Source organism: Setaria italica, chromosome III (assembly GCF_000263155.2).
Source record: "Setaria italica strain Yugu1 chromosome III, Setaria_italica_v2.0, whole genome shotgun sequence".
Classification (NCBI taxonomy): Eukaryota; Viridiplantae; Streptophyta; class Magnoliopsida; order Poales; family Poaceae; genus Setaria; species Setaria italica.
In genome coordinates this window covers 2,676,325-2,691,400 of record NC_028452.1, presented here as the reverse complement: position 1 = coordinate 2,691,400, position 15,076 = coordinate 2,676,325, and the positions used below count along the sequence as shown (strand labels likewise).

The window sequence follows — 15,076 nt, the reverse complement described above, 5'->3', positions numbered from 1 at the left end:
TTATGATGTCATCTAAGTATCATTAGATTCTTCATCAATTATATTTTCATAGTATACCTATTTGATGTCATAAATTTTTATAATTTTTTCTATAATTTTAGTTAAATTTGAGATGCTTTTAACTCTCCAAAATTCCTAAAATGACTTATAATTTGGTACGGAGGGAGTACATTTCTCTCCTGAGTCCTGACACTCTGACAGCTTAGACATGGCAAACAGATTGAGCGCGTCAGTATTACGAATTTGAGCTGCCTCCAAACAAAGGCAACGATAAAAGGGAAAAAGGTAGAGAGAGAGAGAGCGGAGAGGGGGAGGCCATTGATAGAGACCACGAGCTGTTCTAGAAGTCACCGCGCTGCAGCTCAGGGGGGCCTGCTCCCTGGATCTCGCCATTGCCATTGCCGCTGCCCCCTACCTACTGCTCTGCTCCTACACCCCTAGTCCTGCAGGTGTTTTGGATCGCATTGCTTCGTGCTTGGATTTCCCGTCTGCGTGTGGAACAGTGTGAGCACCCCCTGCCTCTTGATTCGTCTCTGCGGTTGTGTTTCTAGAGCCACTGCTTTTGTTGCTTCATCTGGTATTGATTGATGGAGTGGTTTGGTGTGGCTTCCTGCGAGAAAGATTTCATTTTGATGGTCTGGGCGAGGTTCTTCGGCTTGATTTTGGCAGCTAATTAAGCAGTTGCAGTCTGCAGATACCATTTTTCTTCAAGTGTCCGCTCTTATTGGATTTCTGAAGTACTCGCAGATTATCTATCTGTCGCGTTGCCTCCTTGTTTCTGATTATCCGTTTGGTGTTTCAATCTTCTGTGCGTTTTTTTCCCTTTCGTAGGGTGAGAGTCAGAAAGATCTCGTTTTGATCTGCTAAACAGCTGCAATTGTATCTCATATTGTTTCAGTCTCCTCGAGTAAAGATCTCAGGGCGGTTTCTCCAAGATTTGCATCTGAATAGCCTTTGTCTCGATGCTATTGTCTGTTTCTGCGTTTTTTGCTCCTTGTGGCCGGCATTTATTTCTTTGGCTCTTCGTGCTGCTCTCCTGATCTGTGCCAAATTTTGACAACCAATCCCCTACTGTCTGTCTTTTATTCTGATACCCAATCTGCTAGTTGTTTAGATTTATATTCAGTTCAATTGTTCGAGCAATTGGCAACCCGCTGAACTTGATATTGGCTGGGCTGTTGTTCAGAGGAATTGGAGATGGAGAAGAGGAATTGCCCTCCATCGCCATCACCAAGGTCGACTGAGAAGTCTGGAAGAGAATTGAGATCCGGGGAGGCCAATGGCGGTGCAAATACAAATACCATCCCAAAAGGTGATAAGGAGAAGGGTGTCAATGTGCAAGTCATCCTTAGATGCAGGTGAAGAGGGCTCACTAGTTTTAGTCCGTCAGTAAGTTCCTTGTGATTTTACTTCTGTTCTCACAATTTGTAATTTGATAAATTCAGGCCCTTGAGTGATGAAGAGACCAAATCAAATACTCCAGTGGTGATTTCGTGCAATGAGCGCCGTCGAGAGGTTGCTGCCACTCAAATTATCGCCAATAAGCAGATTGATCGAACATTTGCCTTTGATAAGGTACTAGATCACCTTCTAGTATCACGTTATTATGAAATTACCTGAGTTCTTAGTTATTTGATACTTCAAATTCACCTAGTGTTCCAAATTTTATGTGTGCAAGTTTTGGCTAAAATTGAGTGAGCTTTTTTTTTAATTATTTTGGTTAGGTCTTTGGCCCATCATCGAGGCAGAAAGATTTATTTGAACAATCAATATCACCAATAGTAAATGAGGTCCTTGAGGGCTATAACTGCACTATTTTTGCTTATGGACAAACTGGTACTGGGAAAACATACACAATGGAGGGAGGGGGAACAAGAAAAGTCAAGGTAAACATTTCCTTATTCATGCCATTCAAAGTTGTGTCTTGGATCTGCATATTTGTTATTGTTAACTAGTTCTTCTAATGTCTAGAATGGTGAACTTCCGACTGATGCTGGAGTTATCCCAAGGGCTGTAAGGCAAATTTTTGACATTCTTGAGGCTCAATGCGCAGAGTACAGCATGAAAGTCACCTTTCTTGAGCTTTACAATGAAGAAATCACTGATTTGTTGGCAGCTGAGGAACCGAAATTCCCTGTTCCTGAGGACAAGACGAAAAAACCTATTGCCCTTATGGAAGATGGCAAGGGGTTTGTTTTTGTGAGAGGGCTCGAAGAAGAAGTTGTGTACTCTGCTGGAGAAATCTACAAGATTCTAGACAAGGGTTCTGCAAAGAGGCGCACTGCAGAGACATTGCTGAACAAGCAAAGCAGTAGGTCGCACTCCATATTCTCAATCACAATTCACATTAAGGAATTGACTCATGAGGGTGAGGAGATGATCAAAATTGGGAAGCTTAATCTTGTCGATCTAGCTGGTTCAGAAAATATATCACGCTCAGGTGCTAGAGATGTGAGTAACTTCTGAATTTCCTGTACATAGATTAAAAACAATCAAAAGTACCCCCCTAATCTTTGAGATTCAACGAAGCACTTTTGATATTGAATCTGCATTGCAGGGTAGAGCGAGAGAGGCTGGAGAAATCAACAAGAGTTTGCTCACGCTTGGTCGTGTTATTAATGCTCTAGTTGAGCACTCTGGACATGTCCCATACAGGTAATTCTAAGGAAAGTCCCCATGGCAGTTTTAATTTTAGTAATCTATTGCTAAAGTGAACTTATATGTAAATCTATTTGTTTCAGAGATAGTAAACTGACAAGATTACTGAGAGATTCATTGGGAGGGAAAACAAAGACTTGCATTATTGCTACAATATCACCTTCAGTATATTGCTTAGAAGAGACACTGAGCACACTTGATTATGCACACCGTGCAAAAAATATCAAGAACAAACCTGAGGTTTTCATCTTTGTGTTTTTCTGGATATTTCATGGTGCTTCATTGTTTCAGACAGTAGAAAGTTCACAATTGATGCTGTAGGCTAACTTGTGCTTACCGTTAAAATCAGGTAAACCAAAGGATGATGAAGTCTGCTATGATAAAGGACTTGTACTATGAAATTGACCGTCTCAAACAAGGTTCTTCTCCTTGCAAGTTTTTGTACCTTGAAGTGATAAGTATCATACATCATCTATTCATTCGGTCTCCAATATGTCTTCAGAGGTATTTGCTGCAAGAGAGAAGAATGGTATATACATTCCAAGAGAGCGCTACCTCCAAGAGGAAGCTGAGAAAAAGGTTTATCTTGATTTTCCAGTTAAACCCATATTTGGATTTGTTCAGATGAAGTGAGCCTAGCTTTATTTTATATATCATCATCATCTCATCCTTTTCAAATTACCTTTGTCACTTAGGCCATGACAGAGAAAATTGAACGACTGGGAGCTGATTTAGAAGCTAGGGATAAGGTTAGTTGTTTCAGCATATGAAAACAAGCAATTATGTTACTATGACTGAAATGTAAATTTTCTGCTAAATCTATGACCAGCAACTGGTTGAACTAAAAGAGCTTTATGATGCTGAACAACTTTTAAGTGCAGAATTGGGAGAAAAACTTGAAAAGACTCAGGTACCCTTCTAGTCTCAGTCATATGGCTTCACATTATCTCAGCAAATATGTTTCTTATCACTTCCACCATCTCTTGATTGTAGAAAGACCTGGAGGACACCAAGAGTGCTCTGCATGACCTAGAAGAAAAATACAATGAAGCAAAGTCTACTATTAAAGAAAAGGAATATGTCATATTCAATCTTCTAAAATCAGGTTTGTTAAGATAATGTCTTATCATGTTCTGCCCATTTACTTTATTGAGTTTTTTTTTTCTAAGTTTAACTATGCAGTTGATATCCAATTTACAACCTTTCAAGGGTTTCATGGTTCCTCCATGCTTCGTTTTAATAATCAGTCCCATGCCCATTTAATGCTCTTACAATCATTCAATAACCCTCCTTTTTGTTTTTCCTGCAGAAAAATCACTTGTAGACTGTGCATATAACCTTCGTGAGGAATTAGAAAATGCAGCAGCAGATGTTTCTGGGCTATTCTCCAAAATAGGTTAGGGATCTTAACTATTTTTTGAGGCCAGGGAACTTAACCTGATCAACTCTATTTTCTGACTGTCATGGACTCGGTCTCACTTCAGTGGACACTATTCTTGACTACTTGTAGAGCGTAAAGACATGATAGAAGATGGGAACAGATCGCTCGTACAGAGATTTAGGTATCAACTGACCCATCAGCTGGATGCCTTGCATAATACCGTCTCCAATTCTGTCATGCAACAGGAGGACCACCTTAAAGAAATGGAACATGATATGCAATCCTTTGTGTCTTCGAAAGATGAGGTAACTCAGTCTCTTAGTATATTTCTCGCCGCCTAGTTAATTATGTATGAAATGATATGCAATAGTATTTATTGATATGCATCAGTTACCCATTTTTAGGCAGCACAAGGGCTCAGGGAGAGTGTTCAAAAACTCAGAGTCCTGCATGGTTCAGGTATTACTGCTTTGGATGGTTTAGCTGGAGAAATTGACATGAATTCTCGGACAACATTCGAGAGACTAAATTCACAAGTACAATCACACACATCAGTCCTAGAAAAAGTAAGCTCATCTTATTTGGACCAACGTGGATGCAGTAGATTTTGCAACATTTCTTATGGTTCTTTCTGTTTACAGTGTTTTGGAGGAATTGCTTTGGAAGCAGATAACTTGTTAAATGAGATCCAGTGCAGCCTAGCGAAACAAGAAGAAAGACTAGCCCATTTTGCAAATAAGCAGAGGGAGGTCTGTATCTGAACTTGGAATCATTTGCTGTTCTCCTAAGCCACATTTTCTGTTCTAACTTCTGTTGTTGGGCACAGGGACACCTGAGAGCTGTGGAAGCATCACGGTCCATCTCTAAGATCACCTCTGGTTTCTTCCACTCGCTAGATGTTCATGCATCTAAACTCACCAGTATTTTGGAGGACACACAAAGTGTGCAAGATCAACAACTTCTTGACCTTGAAAAGAAATTTGAGGTGACTATTACATTGGCTATGCAGTTCATCGGAGGATATGATTTTGCGACATAATATAATTTTATTCCTTTTAACAGGAGTGTGCTGCTAATGAAGAAAAGCAACTTCTAGAGAAGGTGGCGGAGATGCTTGCAAGTTCCAATGCACGGAAGAAGCAGCTGGTAAGGATTATCCATTGGTTCCCTTGTTTTGAATCCATCTGATTAATGTAATCTAGTATATTATGTCCCATGAAAAGAAATAGTGTTCTGATGGATGGATGACCTGAACTACCACTCCACTGATACACACTGTTGATCATGGGCATGTATTGCAGGTCCAAACAGCAGTAGGAAGCCTTCGAGAGAGTGCTGTAAACAGGACAAGTCACCTACAGAAAGAAATTTCGACGGCCCAAGACTTCACCTCGTCCGTGCGGGAAAAATGGGGCTTTTACATGGAAGAAACCGAGAAGAATTACATTGAGGATACCACTGCAGTTGACAGTGGAAGGTCTTGCTTGGCTGAAGTGCTCGTAGAATGGTTAGTAAAGCATCATCATGTGATGGTGGTTCCTTGTGTTTGAGAATGTGGATGTTTTGAAATTTGATATTCACTTGGAAATTTGTTGCAGCAAGGTGAAGACGACCATGGGTGCGCAACAGTGGAAGAATGCAGAGGACTCTCTTTTCAGCCTAGGCAAAGGAAATGTGGAATCTGTAGATTCTATAGTCAGGTATCAGAATAGGAACCGACATGGCAAATATTAAAATTGTCGAATTTGAATTGAATGGTACGCAGCCAATATGTGTTGAAGTGTTGTGTGTATGTTGACAGGACTGGAACAGAGGCCAACCAATTGCTGCGTTCCAAATTGTCGTCTGCAGTATCGTCGACTCTTGAAGATATAGATGTTGCAAACAAGGCGCTCCTTTCTTCCATCGACAGTAAGACCACACTCTGAAACTTGACCTACCAAAGTGCATCGCATAGCATGGACAATTCCTTTTTCTTACGACAAATTCCTGCCATCTCAGGCTCATTAAAGCTTGACCATGACGCATGCGCAAACATTGGCGCGATTCTTACCCCATGCCACGGGGAAATGAGGGAGCTGAAGGGGGAACATCACCACAAGGTTGTGGAGATCAGTGAGAACGCCGGGAAATGCCTCGAGGAAGAGTATTTGGTGAGCAGTCGAGAAAAGCAACAGATTGTTAGAAAATTCATGTGCTCTTGATCTCCAACTGACGAAATCGCTGCTGTACCTTGAAAATTGACAGGTGGATGAGCCGTCGTGTTCGACACCGAGGAGAAGGCAGATCGACCTGCCAAGTGTGGAGTCGATAGAGGAGCTGCGGACCCCGGACTACGATGAGCTTCTGAAATCATTCCGGGAGTCGAGGGGTACCTGGAAGCAGGCAAATGGAGACACCAGACATTTGCCAGAGGCAACGCTGGAACCTCTCGTAGGAAGAAATTAGATTTACGAAAAGCTTGTACTTGTACAGAGAGAGAGAGAGAGCGAGAGAGAGAGAGGCATTTGTTTAGATTACCTTTTTTTTCCATATTGATGTTGATAGTGGTATTGGATTAACTGCTGTTGCTGGTTGACGAGTTGTTTGTTCCTAGGGTGGTCTGATTGTATAGTGTGGCATATACCTGCTATCGCATCGTTGAATCTGATGTAATATATGCTAGGGTTCATCAGGTGTCGTCAGTTCTGTCACTCTGTCAGTGGCTACATGTTAGTTCTAGATGGCGTTAGTCGCTCTCATTCGTATGGTTGCCGTAATAAAAATGGGAGGATTTGTGACACATAAAAATGCTGCATTCATCTGTAATACTTTCATAACTATAGACTTTACCGCAATTTGTTTGTTTAAACTAACACAAGTTATTTGCACTCTTGTTTAACAGTGTAAGCTAGAGAAGAAATGCCTCAAGACGGTAGTGGTCGGTTCGCTGGCTGCTCTTCCAAAGGGCATCGATGTAGCATGGTAACAAATCATTACAGAATTTCTGGCAGCTTCTTCTCTCAACAGAAGAAATTAAAATTACCTCATTTACGACATTCATATGTGCGGGCTGATGGGAGATTGGGGACACTACTGAACTTTCTATTCCATTTCATCCGAACATGAACACACAAATACATGAGATGCCTAACAACTTCAGATTAGAATTGTGGCACAGCAGCTGCACAAGCCCACTAGAAAAGAAAAGGAGTAGTAAACTACAGAAGCTCTTTTAAATTATGGCAAGAATGTACAAGCTATCTCAACTACAAAAGATTGATTTTGGCAGAGTCGAGGCCTTGTATAGCGGTGCTTGCTATGGTGTTCATGTCCATATATATAGCAACAAGAAGATGACTCTCCATATATATAGCAACAAGAAGATGAACACCGCTTTCTACCCTGCAAAACAGAGAAAAAGCTGTCACAATGGGGTTCATGGATGAACGGACAGCAGATTTGTATTGTCCAATGGTTAAAAGACGAGTGCAGTTATCAGAATATTTGCCAAAACAATTAAGGAGCTAAATGGTACAACTGAATAAAAACTGGAAAAGCTATTTAAATGACAGTGAGCGCAATGAGGACGGATGCTATCAGAAATGTGCTTCCCACACTTGATCTAGTTTCACGAGCTATTTGTACACATGACTGGGACTTGAAACTATAAGGTGTCCCTGAAATTGCTTCAAGCAACACTAACTAATGAAATATATTAGAATGAAGCCGGGCTACCACAACCTACTAAGTGCAGCCTGGACAATGGGGTATCACACATATAATTACGATATAGGAATATCACATCGATGCTAACTTTATGTAGGAATAATACAAATCAAGTGACATATCAATAGAATAGTCTCCCTCTATCAATGAAAAATCTGTAACCAACATCTGAAAAGAAAGTTGCCTAGTATTTCACAAACCATTGCTATAACTACGGGCCACACTATGATAACTGCAGACCAAAACCAGTAAGCATTGCATTTGGCATGTTAGTCAAAACATGACAGTTTCATTGTAAAACAGACTGAGCTGTGCCAGGAAAGCATAAACCATCTTAGCATTTCTAATTTACATTACTGTAATGTTAAAAGAGAGAAACAACACTAAAAATGAAACAAATTCTCCTAATACTAGCCAATTGCAGCACTAAGAATAGATGACACAGGTAAAATGTGATTTCTGCCGAAATTACCTATGCTGACACTTCAACACATGCACAGCTGATTGAACCATGACATATCATTATTCATGGAGGAGAGCATCCATGCTGCTGGTGTTCTCAGGGAGTGCTGTGTTGATTTTATTCTGTTCTGGATTATCATCAGCCCTGCTGCCTGGTTTTGCATCTACTGAATCTGAGCCACCATCATTTGGCCTTGCATCAACGTAAACAACTCCACCAGATTCTTCATAATTTTTTGTTGATGGAACAGCATTAAGATCAGGATCACCCTCCATGCCACCAAAAGATGGATTCTGAGTTGCATGATCTCCCTCATCGTTAGCTTCTCCTGATACTGAAGGATCTCCATGGTCTGTCTTTTGCTTTTTTGCATTGTTCGCCGAAGGGGTCCCAGTGCCATCATCATCAAAATCATCGTTTGCTGCACCTGGCTCTGCAGAATCAGAGGGATCTTTCCTCGGTCTCTTCCATTTTTTCGTAGATGACGTGCCATCATCCTCAAAATCTTCCTCCTCCCTACCCCTGTGTAGATAGGTCCACAATTTTTTGTCATTATCATACAGTACACAAGGGTCACGTTCATAGTGCAAGCGATCAAGAGCACCGCTGACAACTTGATTAATAGCAGCCTCTTTATTGGCTTCTTCATGGTTCAGGTATTGTGAATCTCTGAGCAGTGTGCAGACATCAGCTCTAGTTCCAGTTCTTGCAGGCAACCTAGAAGCAGCATCTCTTACAAGACAGAGGATAGTAACATGTGGCGGACGATCAGGTAAGAGCATGGGGTGACCCCTAGCTTTCGCAGTGGGCTTTCCACCACCTCTTCTCAAGGGAGCAACTATAGACTTCTCCCCGTCAGCAGCAGTATAGCAAAAGGCTCTATCAGGTATTGAGTACCTCAAAAATTCCTCACGCTGGAAATATGCCCTTGCTTCATCTGAGCTTGGGCTTATTGTGTTCAGACTTTTCTGGGCTCTAAGCTCCTTGAATCTTTCCTTCAAATCCAAGTTTGCAGGATTTGGTGGTGGAGGTGGTGGAAGGGATCCTATCTGCTTAAGGGTTTCCTGACCACTTTTCAGCCAATTAGAAAATGCATCAACCAACTTCACAAGCATCTTGTGTGGTATACACCATGCTTCCGCAGAAGTTTCTTCATCAGGATCATCATATGATGAAACAGAAGGTATTGGACCAACCCAAAACCAACTTTTGTTTGCCTTTTCATAGGCAACTAGTGCTTTCCAGCCCTTTGCTCCTAGAGGAGCTGTTCTAGATGATAGTACCTTCAATACTCCTCGAACTAAATCCTGGAGGGGCTCCTGAGTTTCAAGTATCCTAGGATCTCCAGGATTTGATCTAATTCGATTGACAATCTCTTGAACAGTCAGTGCCGGTGAATTGCTCTGTGCAGCCTGCTCTGCAGCACTGGCATCTGCACCCTCAAGAACCTGCTGAGTTTGTTCTGTCGTATTTTGTTCTTGAGGTGTTTTGCTGTTCTCTTCATTGTTGAACCATTTTTTGCCTTCCTCTCCATCAGGCTGCTTCGCTACTGCTGGAGTATCCTCAGCAGGAGAGACCATAGCCTTCTTTACGGCAGTTAAAAGATGTACAACGGAGAATGAAAAGCCAGTATGTATAGTTGGTGATATCGGTACATACTTCTTCTTGGGCTTCTCAATCTTCTCAGGCTTCTCCAGCTTCTCAGGCTCTACTGCTACAACATTATTTTCTGGCACATCAGCAGCGGGTTCTGCTACAGTAACTGCATCTGTGGTGCTCTCTGGCTTCTTTTTGCTTTTCTTCTTCGAGCCACCGATGTTCTCAGTCATCTTTGAACCAGATGGCACATGCTCACTTTGCTCATCCTGGCTAGGAACTTCAACTCTTCCTTTTGTTTTTTTGGACCCAGAGCTGCCACTTACTCTTTCAGTACCACCAAAATCACCATTAGAATCTTGGACTGCATGATCTGACCTACTGGCAAGCCTTTCACTCTCTGTTAACCTGAATGGATCATTGGCATTTTCATTGATTTCATGCACTTCAGAATTATCATGAACATGCGTTTCCAAATTTGCCATCCCTTTCCGCTTCCTTTCACCACTTGCTGATGGAGGTTTCATGACATCACTAATCTGTTCCGTCATCTTCACATCCACATCACGTAAATAACCAGTCTCTGAAACCTTTCCTTTGAATCCATTGCTCCGAGAGGGTTCTAAATCTGCATCAGCAGTAGGATAACTCGTTTTGACCACTTTAGCAAGCTTTTTTGACTTTTTGGCACCATGTGCTGGTCTATGAAACCCAGAATGGTGATGCTCTGGCTTCCGTTCGAGAAAATGCACGTCCCCACCGCCTTCGAACTGTTCTGATGAATCAGATTCTGTCTCCTCACTTTGAGAATAGACAGCATTGCCCCTGGAATGCTTCTGGCCAATCCTATCAAATTGGCTGCTGGGTTTACCTGCCATCTTCACCTGTGATATCTTGCTTCTAGGGTCAGATCCAACGCGAGTGTCGTTAGCCTGTTGCTCAATGCTTTTATAGGACTTAACCTTCAGACCATGGCCAGCTTGATCTTTCCTGCTCCTGTAATCACCTGCCAACTTCCCCTTTTGCCAGTCATCTAAGTGACCAGTGTGAGTACCAGCTGTCCAGTGCATCTCATCACCTGTTAGAGCTTTACCCTGCGCACCTTTTCCACCTTGCACCCAGTCTCTCTCCGAGTACCTTGCATTCCTTCTGGTTTCAAAATATGGAGGATCATACGCTGCTGCTAGAGTGACTCCCTGATTAGCACTGGGATTCCTGCCATAGTAGTAAGGAGAAGCAGTATTGTCATCATGGTAGTTGTTTCCATACAGATTGCCATCATAGCTCATAGTCAATTCCTTCTTCTTCACTGGCTTCGGCAGCAGCCTCGGAAGCCGAGTTCTTGACGAATCCTGTTCATACCCTAGCTCCTCCGAGTAAAGTCCGTCAATGCTCCTGTGAAGCTTCCCTCTATGCCCGCTCGAATCATATCCATACGCATTATCTCGATGAGAAAGCTCAGCGAGTGACATCGCAGAATGACGGCCAGATCCACCCCCATACTCTTCATCCACTCCTTTCGGCATACACACCCGCAGCAAACCCTTAGATCTCTCCTTCACTAACTTCCCTGACTTCTTCTGTCCAATCTTATCTAGCTTCAGCTGATTTAAGACCTTTTCACCAGACTCCCTGCTCTCCGAATCAGTCTCTGAGGCAGCCCGCCGAGCCGAAGCCAGAGCTTTTCTCTGCTGCTGCTGCGCCTTCAAAGTGTCCAACATCCTCAGCCTCTCATCAAGGCTGTACCCCTCACGGCCCTTCCAGCAATCCTTGATCTCCCGGAGGCCCCGCACCATTGAGTTGTGGTAACTCTGCAGCCAGTAGTAATGCTTGCGCCGCTCCGCGAAGCGGGTGCCTCGGCGGTAAAGGTTGATCCTGGGGTCGCAGAGCCCCCCTTTGAGCCGCTCGAAGAGGGCGGCGAGGGGGCTCCCGAAGTGGAAGTTCTGCCCCCCGAGGAGCTCGACGAGGGTGCGGGAAAAGGTCTCCAGGTCCATGTCGGGCAGCAAGGCGGCGAGGCTGAGCCGCTCGTCCTCGCTGAGGAGGGTGTTCCAGGCGTCGAGCGAGAGCACGTCGCGGAGGCTGGCGAGGTCGTAGAGCTCCAGCGGCACTGCGAAGCTCTGGTCCCCGACCTGACACATCTCGGCGCCAGGCTCCCCGAGCTCCGTGACCTCCAATTCGTCGGACCCCATCCCAGAGTCCCCCCCCTCCTCCTCCAGCTCCAGCTCGTCGTCGCCGCCTAACTCCTCCTCCACCTCCTCTGGCTCCTCACCTCCGCCGCCGTTCTCCTCCTCCTCCTCGCCGCCGGTGAAGCCGTCGGCCCCGGACTCCTGCGACGGCGTGGCCCGCGACTCCTCCTCCTCGTCCTCCGTGGCCTCCGGCGAGTCCTCCCCGCCGCCCTCAAGCCTCGGGAGCCGGACGCCGGGTCCAGTCCTCACGATCGCCATAGAGTCTCCCGCCTACACCGCCGCACGAAAAAAAGACACGGCAACAAAGCCAACCAGTTAAAACCCTAGCCCCCCAATCCACTCCATTGCCAAGAAGCAACAGGGAGGAAGGAATCGAGCGGAGCGCAAGAACGAGCGGGAGGAAACTCACCGGAACCACCCGGGCCTCGGCGGCGCGGCGCGGATGCGGGCGCGGCGAAACCCTAACCCTAGCGCGCCGATTCGGACGGGACGGGGAAGGGAAAGAGGGGGAGGTGAGCGACGGGGGTGGGGGCGGAGGGTAAATAGTGGGTGGGGGAGGAAGACGACGGCGACGTGGCGCGCGCGGGAGCCGTCGGATCCGGGGGGAGCCGCCGTGGGGGTGGGGTGGCGGCGGGCGGGTGGGAATAGCGCGCGGGGGCAGGGGGCCGGGCGCAAAAGTGTCCTCGTGTGCTGCGGAGGAGACGGAGGGGAGGAAGAGGAGGGAGCCGAGCCGAGAGGAAGGGGAAAGGCCAAGAGCGGGCGAGCGGGCGCGGGGCCCGGTAGCCCGGGTAGGCTGGCAGGTGGGACCCGGTGGCCCTCCTCGCGGGTTCCCGGGTTTGCGCGGGAACTTAAGCATCGCGTGCTTTGTTTGGCTGATAATAATTTGGGAACTACGGTTCACACGGAGCAACCAAGCACGTCAACCAACACAAAACAAGCCCTTCGTAAAAAAAGATTGTAGGCTACATGGTTTTGGCAAGCATTGTACTTGTTTTTATTTTTCTCAATGACTCGAGTTGCTTATCTCCTTGGCCACAACTCCTATGTCAACACACGCTGGCTTACTCCTCCATCGAAAAGAAAAGAAACCTCTAGTATCTTCTTTCTTTATCGTCTTTCTCATGTGTATGGCATGTTTGCTTAACAACAAATTGTTGCATCTAGAACGTTTTTTCGTGGACATGTCTAAAGAAATAGGAGAAATGCCCACACGAGGAAAGTAGCCTACCGTGCCTAGATCAAATTCATGTGAGGGCAGAACAAGATAGCTGAACATATCACCATGGTTAGAGGTCGTTGGATAAAGATCATTCAAAAGAAGAAGATGCGAATGTGTCAATAAGGATTACAAAATCTTTTTTATAAAGACAAAAAGGATTGAGAGAAAGAGAGAATGTACTCAAATATCTCAATAGATTAACTAGGGACACTTTGGAGAATGGATGGGGTAATTGATTGCGTCCTTAGGCTAAGAGATCATTTGACAAAATACCGAGCGACAATGTTCTCTTCTGTGTTATGATTGAGGGGGAGTCCTATATGACTTCTAGTAGTTGTATAAACCGTATGGCTATAAAGCCCACGAGGGCCCAATTACGTGTAGACAACCAGGTAGCACAGCAGTCAAGCAGCGCCAGCGTCAGAGGCCCAACGCACACATAGACATGCAGTAATAGTAGTAGGACGGAGGAGGATAGGCCGGTGGCAAGTAACATATGTAAGCTTTCTTTTGCTTTGTTTTCTCTAATCCATGTTAATGATTCATTGTTTTTGTTAAATATTTATGATCTCGCATTGATTCAACATTTAATAAAACTAAGTTCAACAATTCTAATAAACTACTTCACCATTTTTCATATAAAATGTTGAAATAGTAAATCAAAATTGTTGAACGAATATATTCAAAATGTTGAAATTGTATATTCAAAATGTTGATTCTTAAAAAGACACAAAATATATTCATATTCAATCTTATTTTGTTGTATAAATTCTAAATAACATAGTGGGAAATGGAATCTAAAACGTATTTACGATTTGAAAGAAAATTGAAACCTAAGTTTCAGAACCAAAGGTCCGACGGCTGCTAGTCAGGTGGCAGCATCTTTTCCTTCTACGGGCAGTGCCCGCCCATGACCCTATTCGCTTCAGCTTATAAGCCGGCTGAAAAACTGAAACGGCTAATTTGTTGTGAGAGGAAAATATTGTTTGGTGGCTGATAAACCGGCTGAATAAGCTGAAGCGAACAGGCGCCATATGCTGGACAGCTGGCTCGCGCGTTTCATAGTCGTTGGATGTATACTTTTGCACGGCTCTCAAAGTGGAAGTTATATAAGAAAAAAACTTCCGGAAGGTTTGCAGAGCCCATCGAAAGCCCATGAGCGGCAGCAGAGCAACAGCCCAATGTAAGCCCGTGAGCGGAGACAGACCAAAGGCCCAACCCTTTCTCGCCCCTAAACCACCAATTAATCCTTCGCGCCAAATCTGGACCGTTGAGCTTTCGTATCAGACGGTCATCTCCGCCGCAGACCATCCCAATTCACAGTATCTCCAACCAATCCATGCCCGCCGCCGCCGCGACCCCCACTGCCGGCGGCGACTGGACCGTCGTCCGCCGCCGCGGCCGCCGACGAGGCCAGGCCCCACCCACCGCCTGCCACCCCGACGCTCCACCGCCTCTCCCCGTGACCCCAATCCCCTGGTCCCCCTCCGACCACTCCCTCGACCCGGCCCGCGTCTCCCGCCTCGTCGCCCGCGCCCACGCCGCCATCTCCCGCGTCGCGGCCTCCCGCCTCTACCGCCGCCTCCTCCTCCCGGACTCCCCGCTCCAGCGCCGCCTCGCCGTCCTCGCCCCCTCCCGCCTCTCCCTCCTCGGCGTCGGCAGCTTCGATTCCTCCCCCGCCGCGCGCGCCCAGCTTGCGCTCGCCGCACTCCTCCGACGGGACTTCCTCCCTGAATCCGCCTCCGCGGACCTCTTCGACCCCGTCCTCTCCGCCGTCGAGTGCGCGGTCGCCGCAGAGCTCGGGTTCTCCGTACCGAGCGTCGACGACGGGTGCCGCCGCCGCGTGGAGGAGCCCACGCTCTTCT

General features: G+C 45.6%; 3 protein-coding genes across 3 annotated transcripts in view; 2 read left to right on the top strand and 1 right to left on the bottom strand.

Annotated features, from left to right (window-relative positions):
* Window positions 1-291: 291 nt before the first annotated feature.
* On the top strand, window positions 292-6,829 carry LOC101764827 (kinesin-like protein KIN-5A). The gene is made up of 23 exons (XM_004960270.4): window positions 292-504; window positions 1,187-1,358; window positions 1,446-1,575; window positions 1,725-1,886; window positions 1,972-2,451; window positions 2,558-2,655; window positions 2,742-2,898; window positions 3,008-3,077; window positions 3,161-3,237; window positions 3,354-3,407; window positions 3,488-3,568; window positions 3,652-3,763; window positions 3,968-4,054; window positions 4,169-4,344; window positions 4,444-4,605; window positions 4,681-4,788; window positions 4,866-5,024; window positions 5,102-5,185; window positions 5,341-5,546; window positions 5,638-5,739; window positions 5,841-5,950; window positions 6,041-6,192; window positions 6,287-6,829. Exons 2-23 carry the CDS (start codon window positions 1,198-1,200, stop codon window positions 6,485-6,487), a joined length of 3,129 nt encoding a protein of 1,042 aa, XP_004960327.1. The 5' UTR covers window positions 292-504; window positions 1,187-1,197; the 3' UTR covers window positions 6,488-6,829.
* A 204-nt stretch (window positions 6,830-7,033) lies between these two features.
* Window positions 7,034-12,633, bottom strand: LOC101765225. The gene is made up of 3 exons (XM_004960271.3): window positions 12,402-12,633; window positions 8,220-12,262; window positions 7,034-7,423 (listed from the first exon to the last, which is right to left on the bottom strand). Exon 2 carries the CDS (start codon window positions 12,248-12,250, stop codon window positions 8,270-8,272), a length of 3,981 nt encoding a protein of 1,326 aa, XP_004960328.1. The 5' UTR covers window positions 12,251-12,262; window positions 12,402-12,633; the 3' UTR covers window positions 7,034-7,423; window positions 8,220-8,269.
* Window positions 12,634-14,487: 1,854 nt separating this feature from the next.
* Window positions 14,488-15,076, top strand: part of LOC101769055 (protein SENSITIVITY TO RED LIGHT REDUCED 1) — a 1,369-nt gene continuing 780 nt past the window's right edge. The window contains 1 exon segment of the mRNA XM_022824980.1: window positions 14,488-15,076. This exon segment is cut by the window's right edge and continues 135 nt beyond it. Within this exon segment, the coding sequence (XP_022680715.1) occupies window positions 14,551-15,076 (526 nt within the window). The 5' untranslated portion in view covers window positions 14,488-14,550.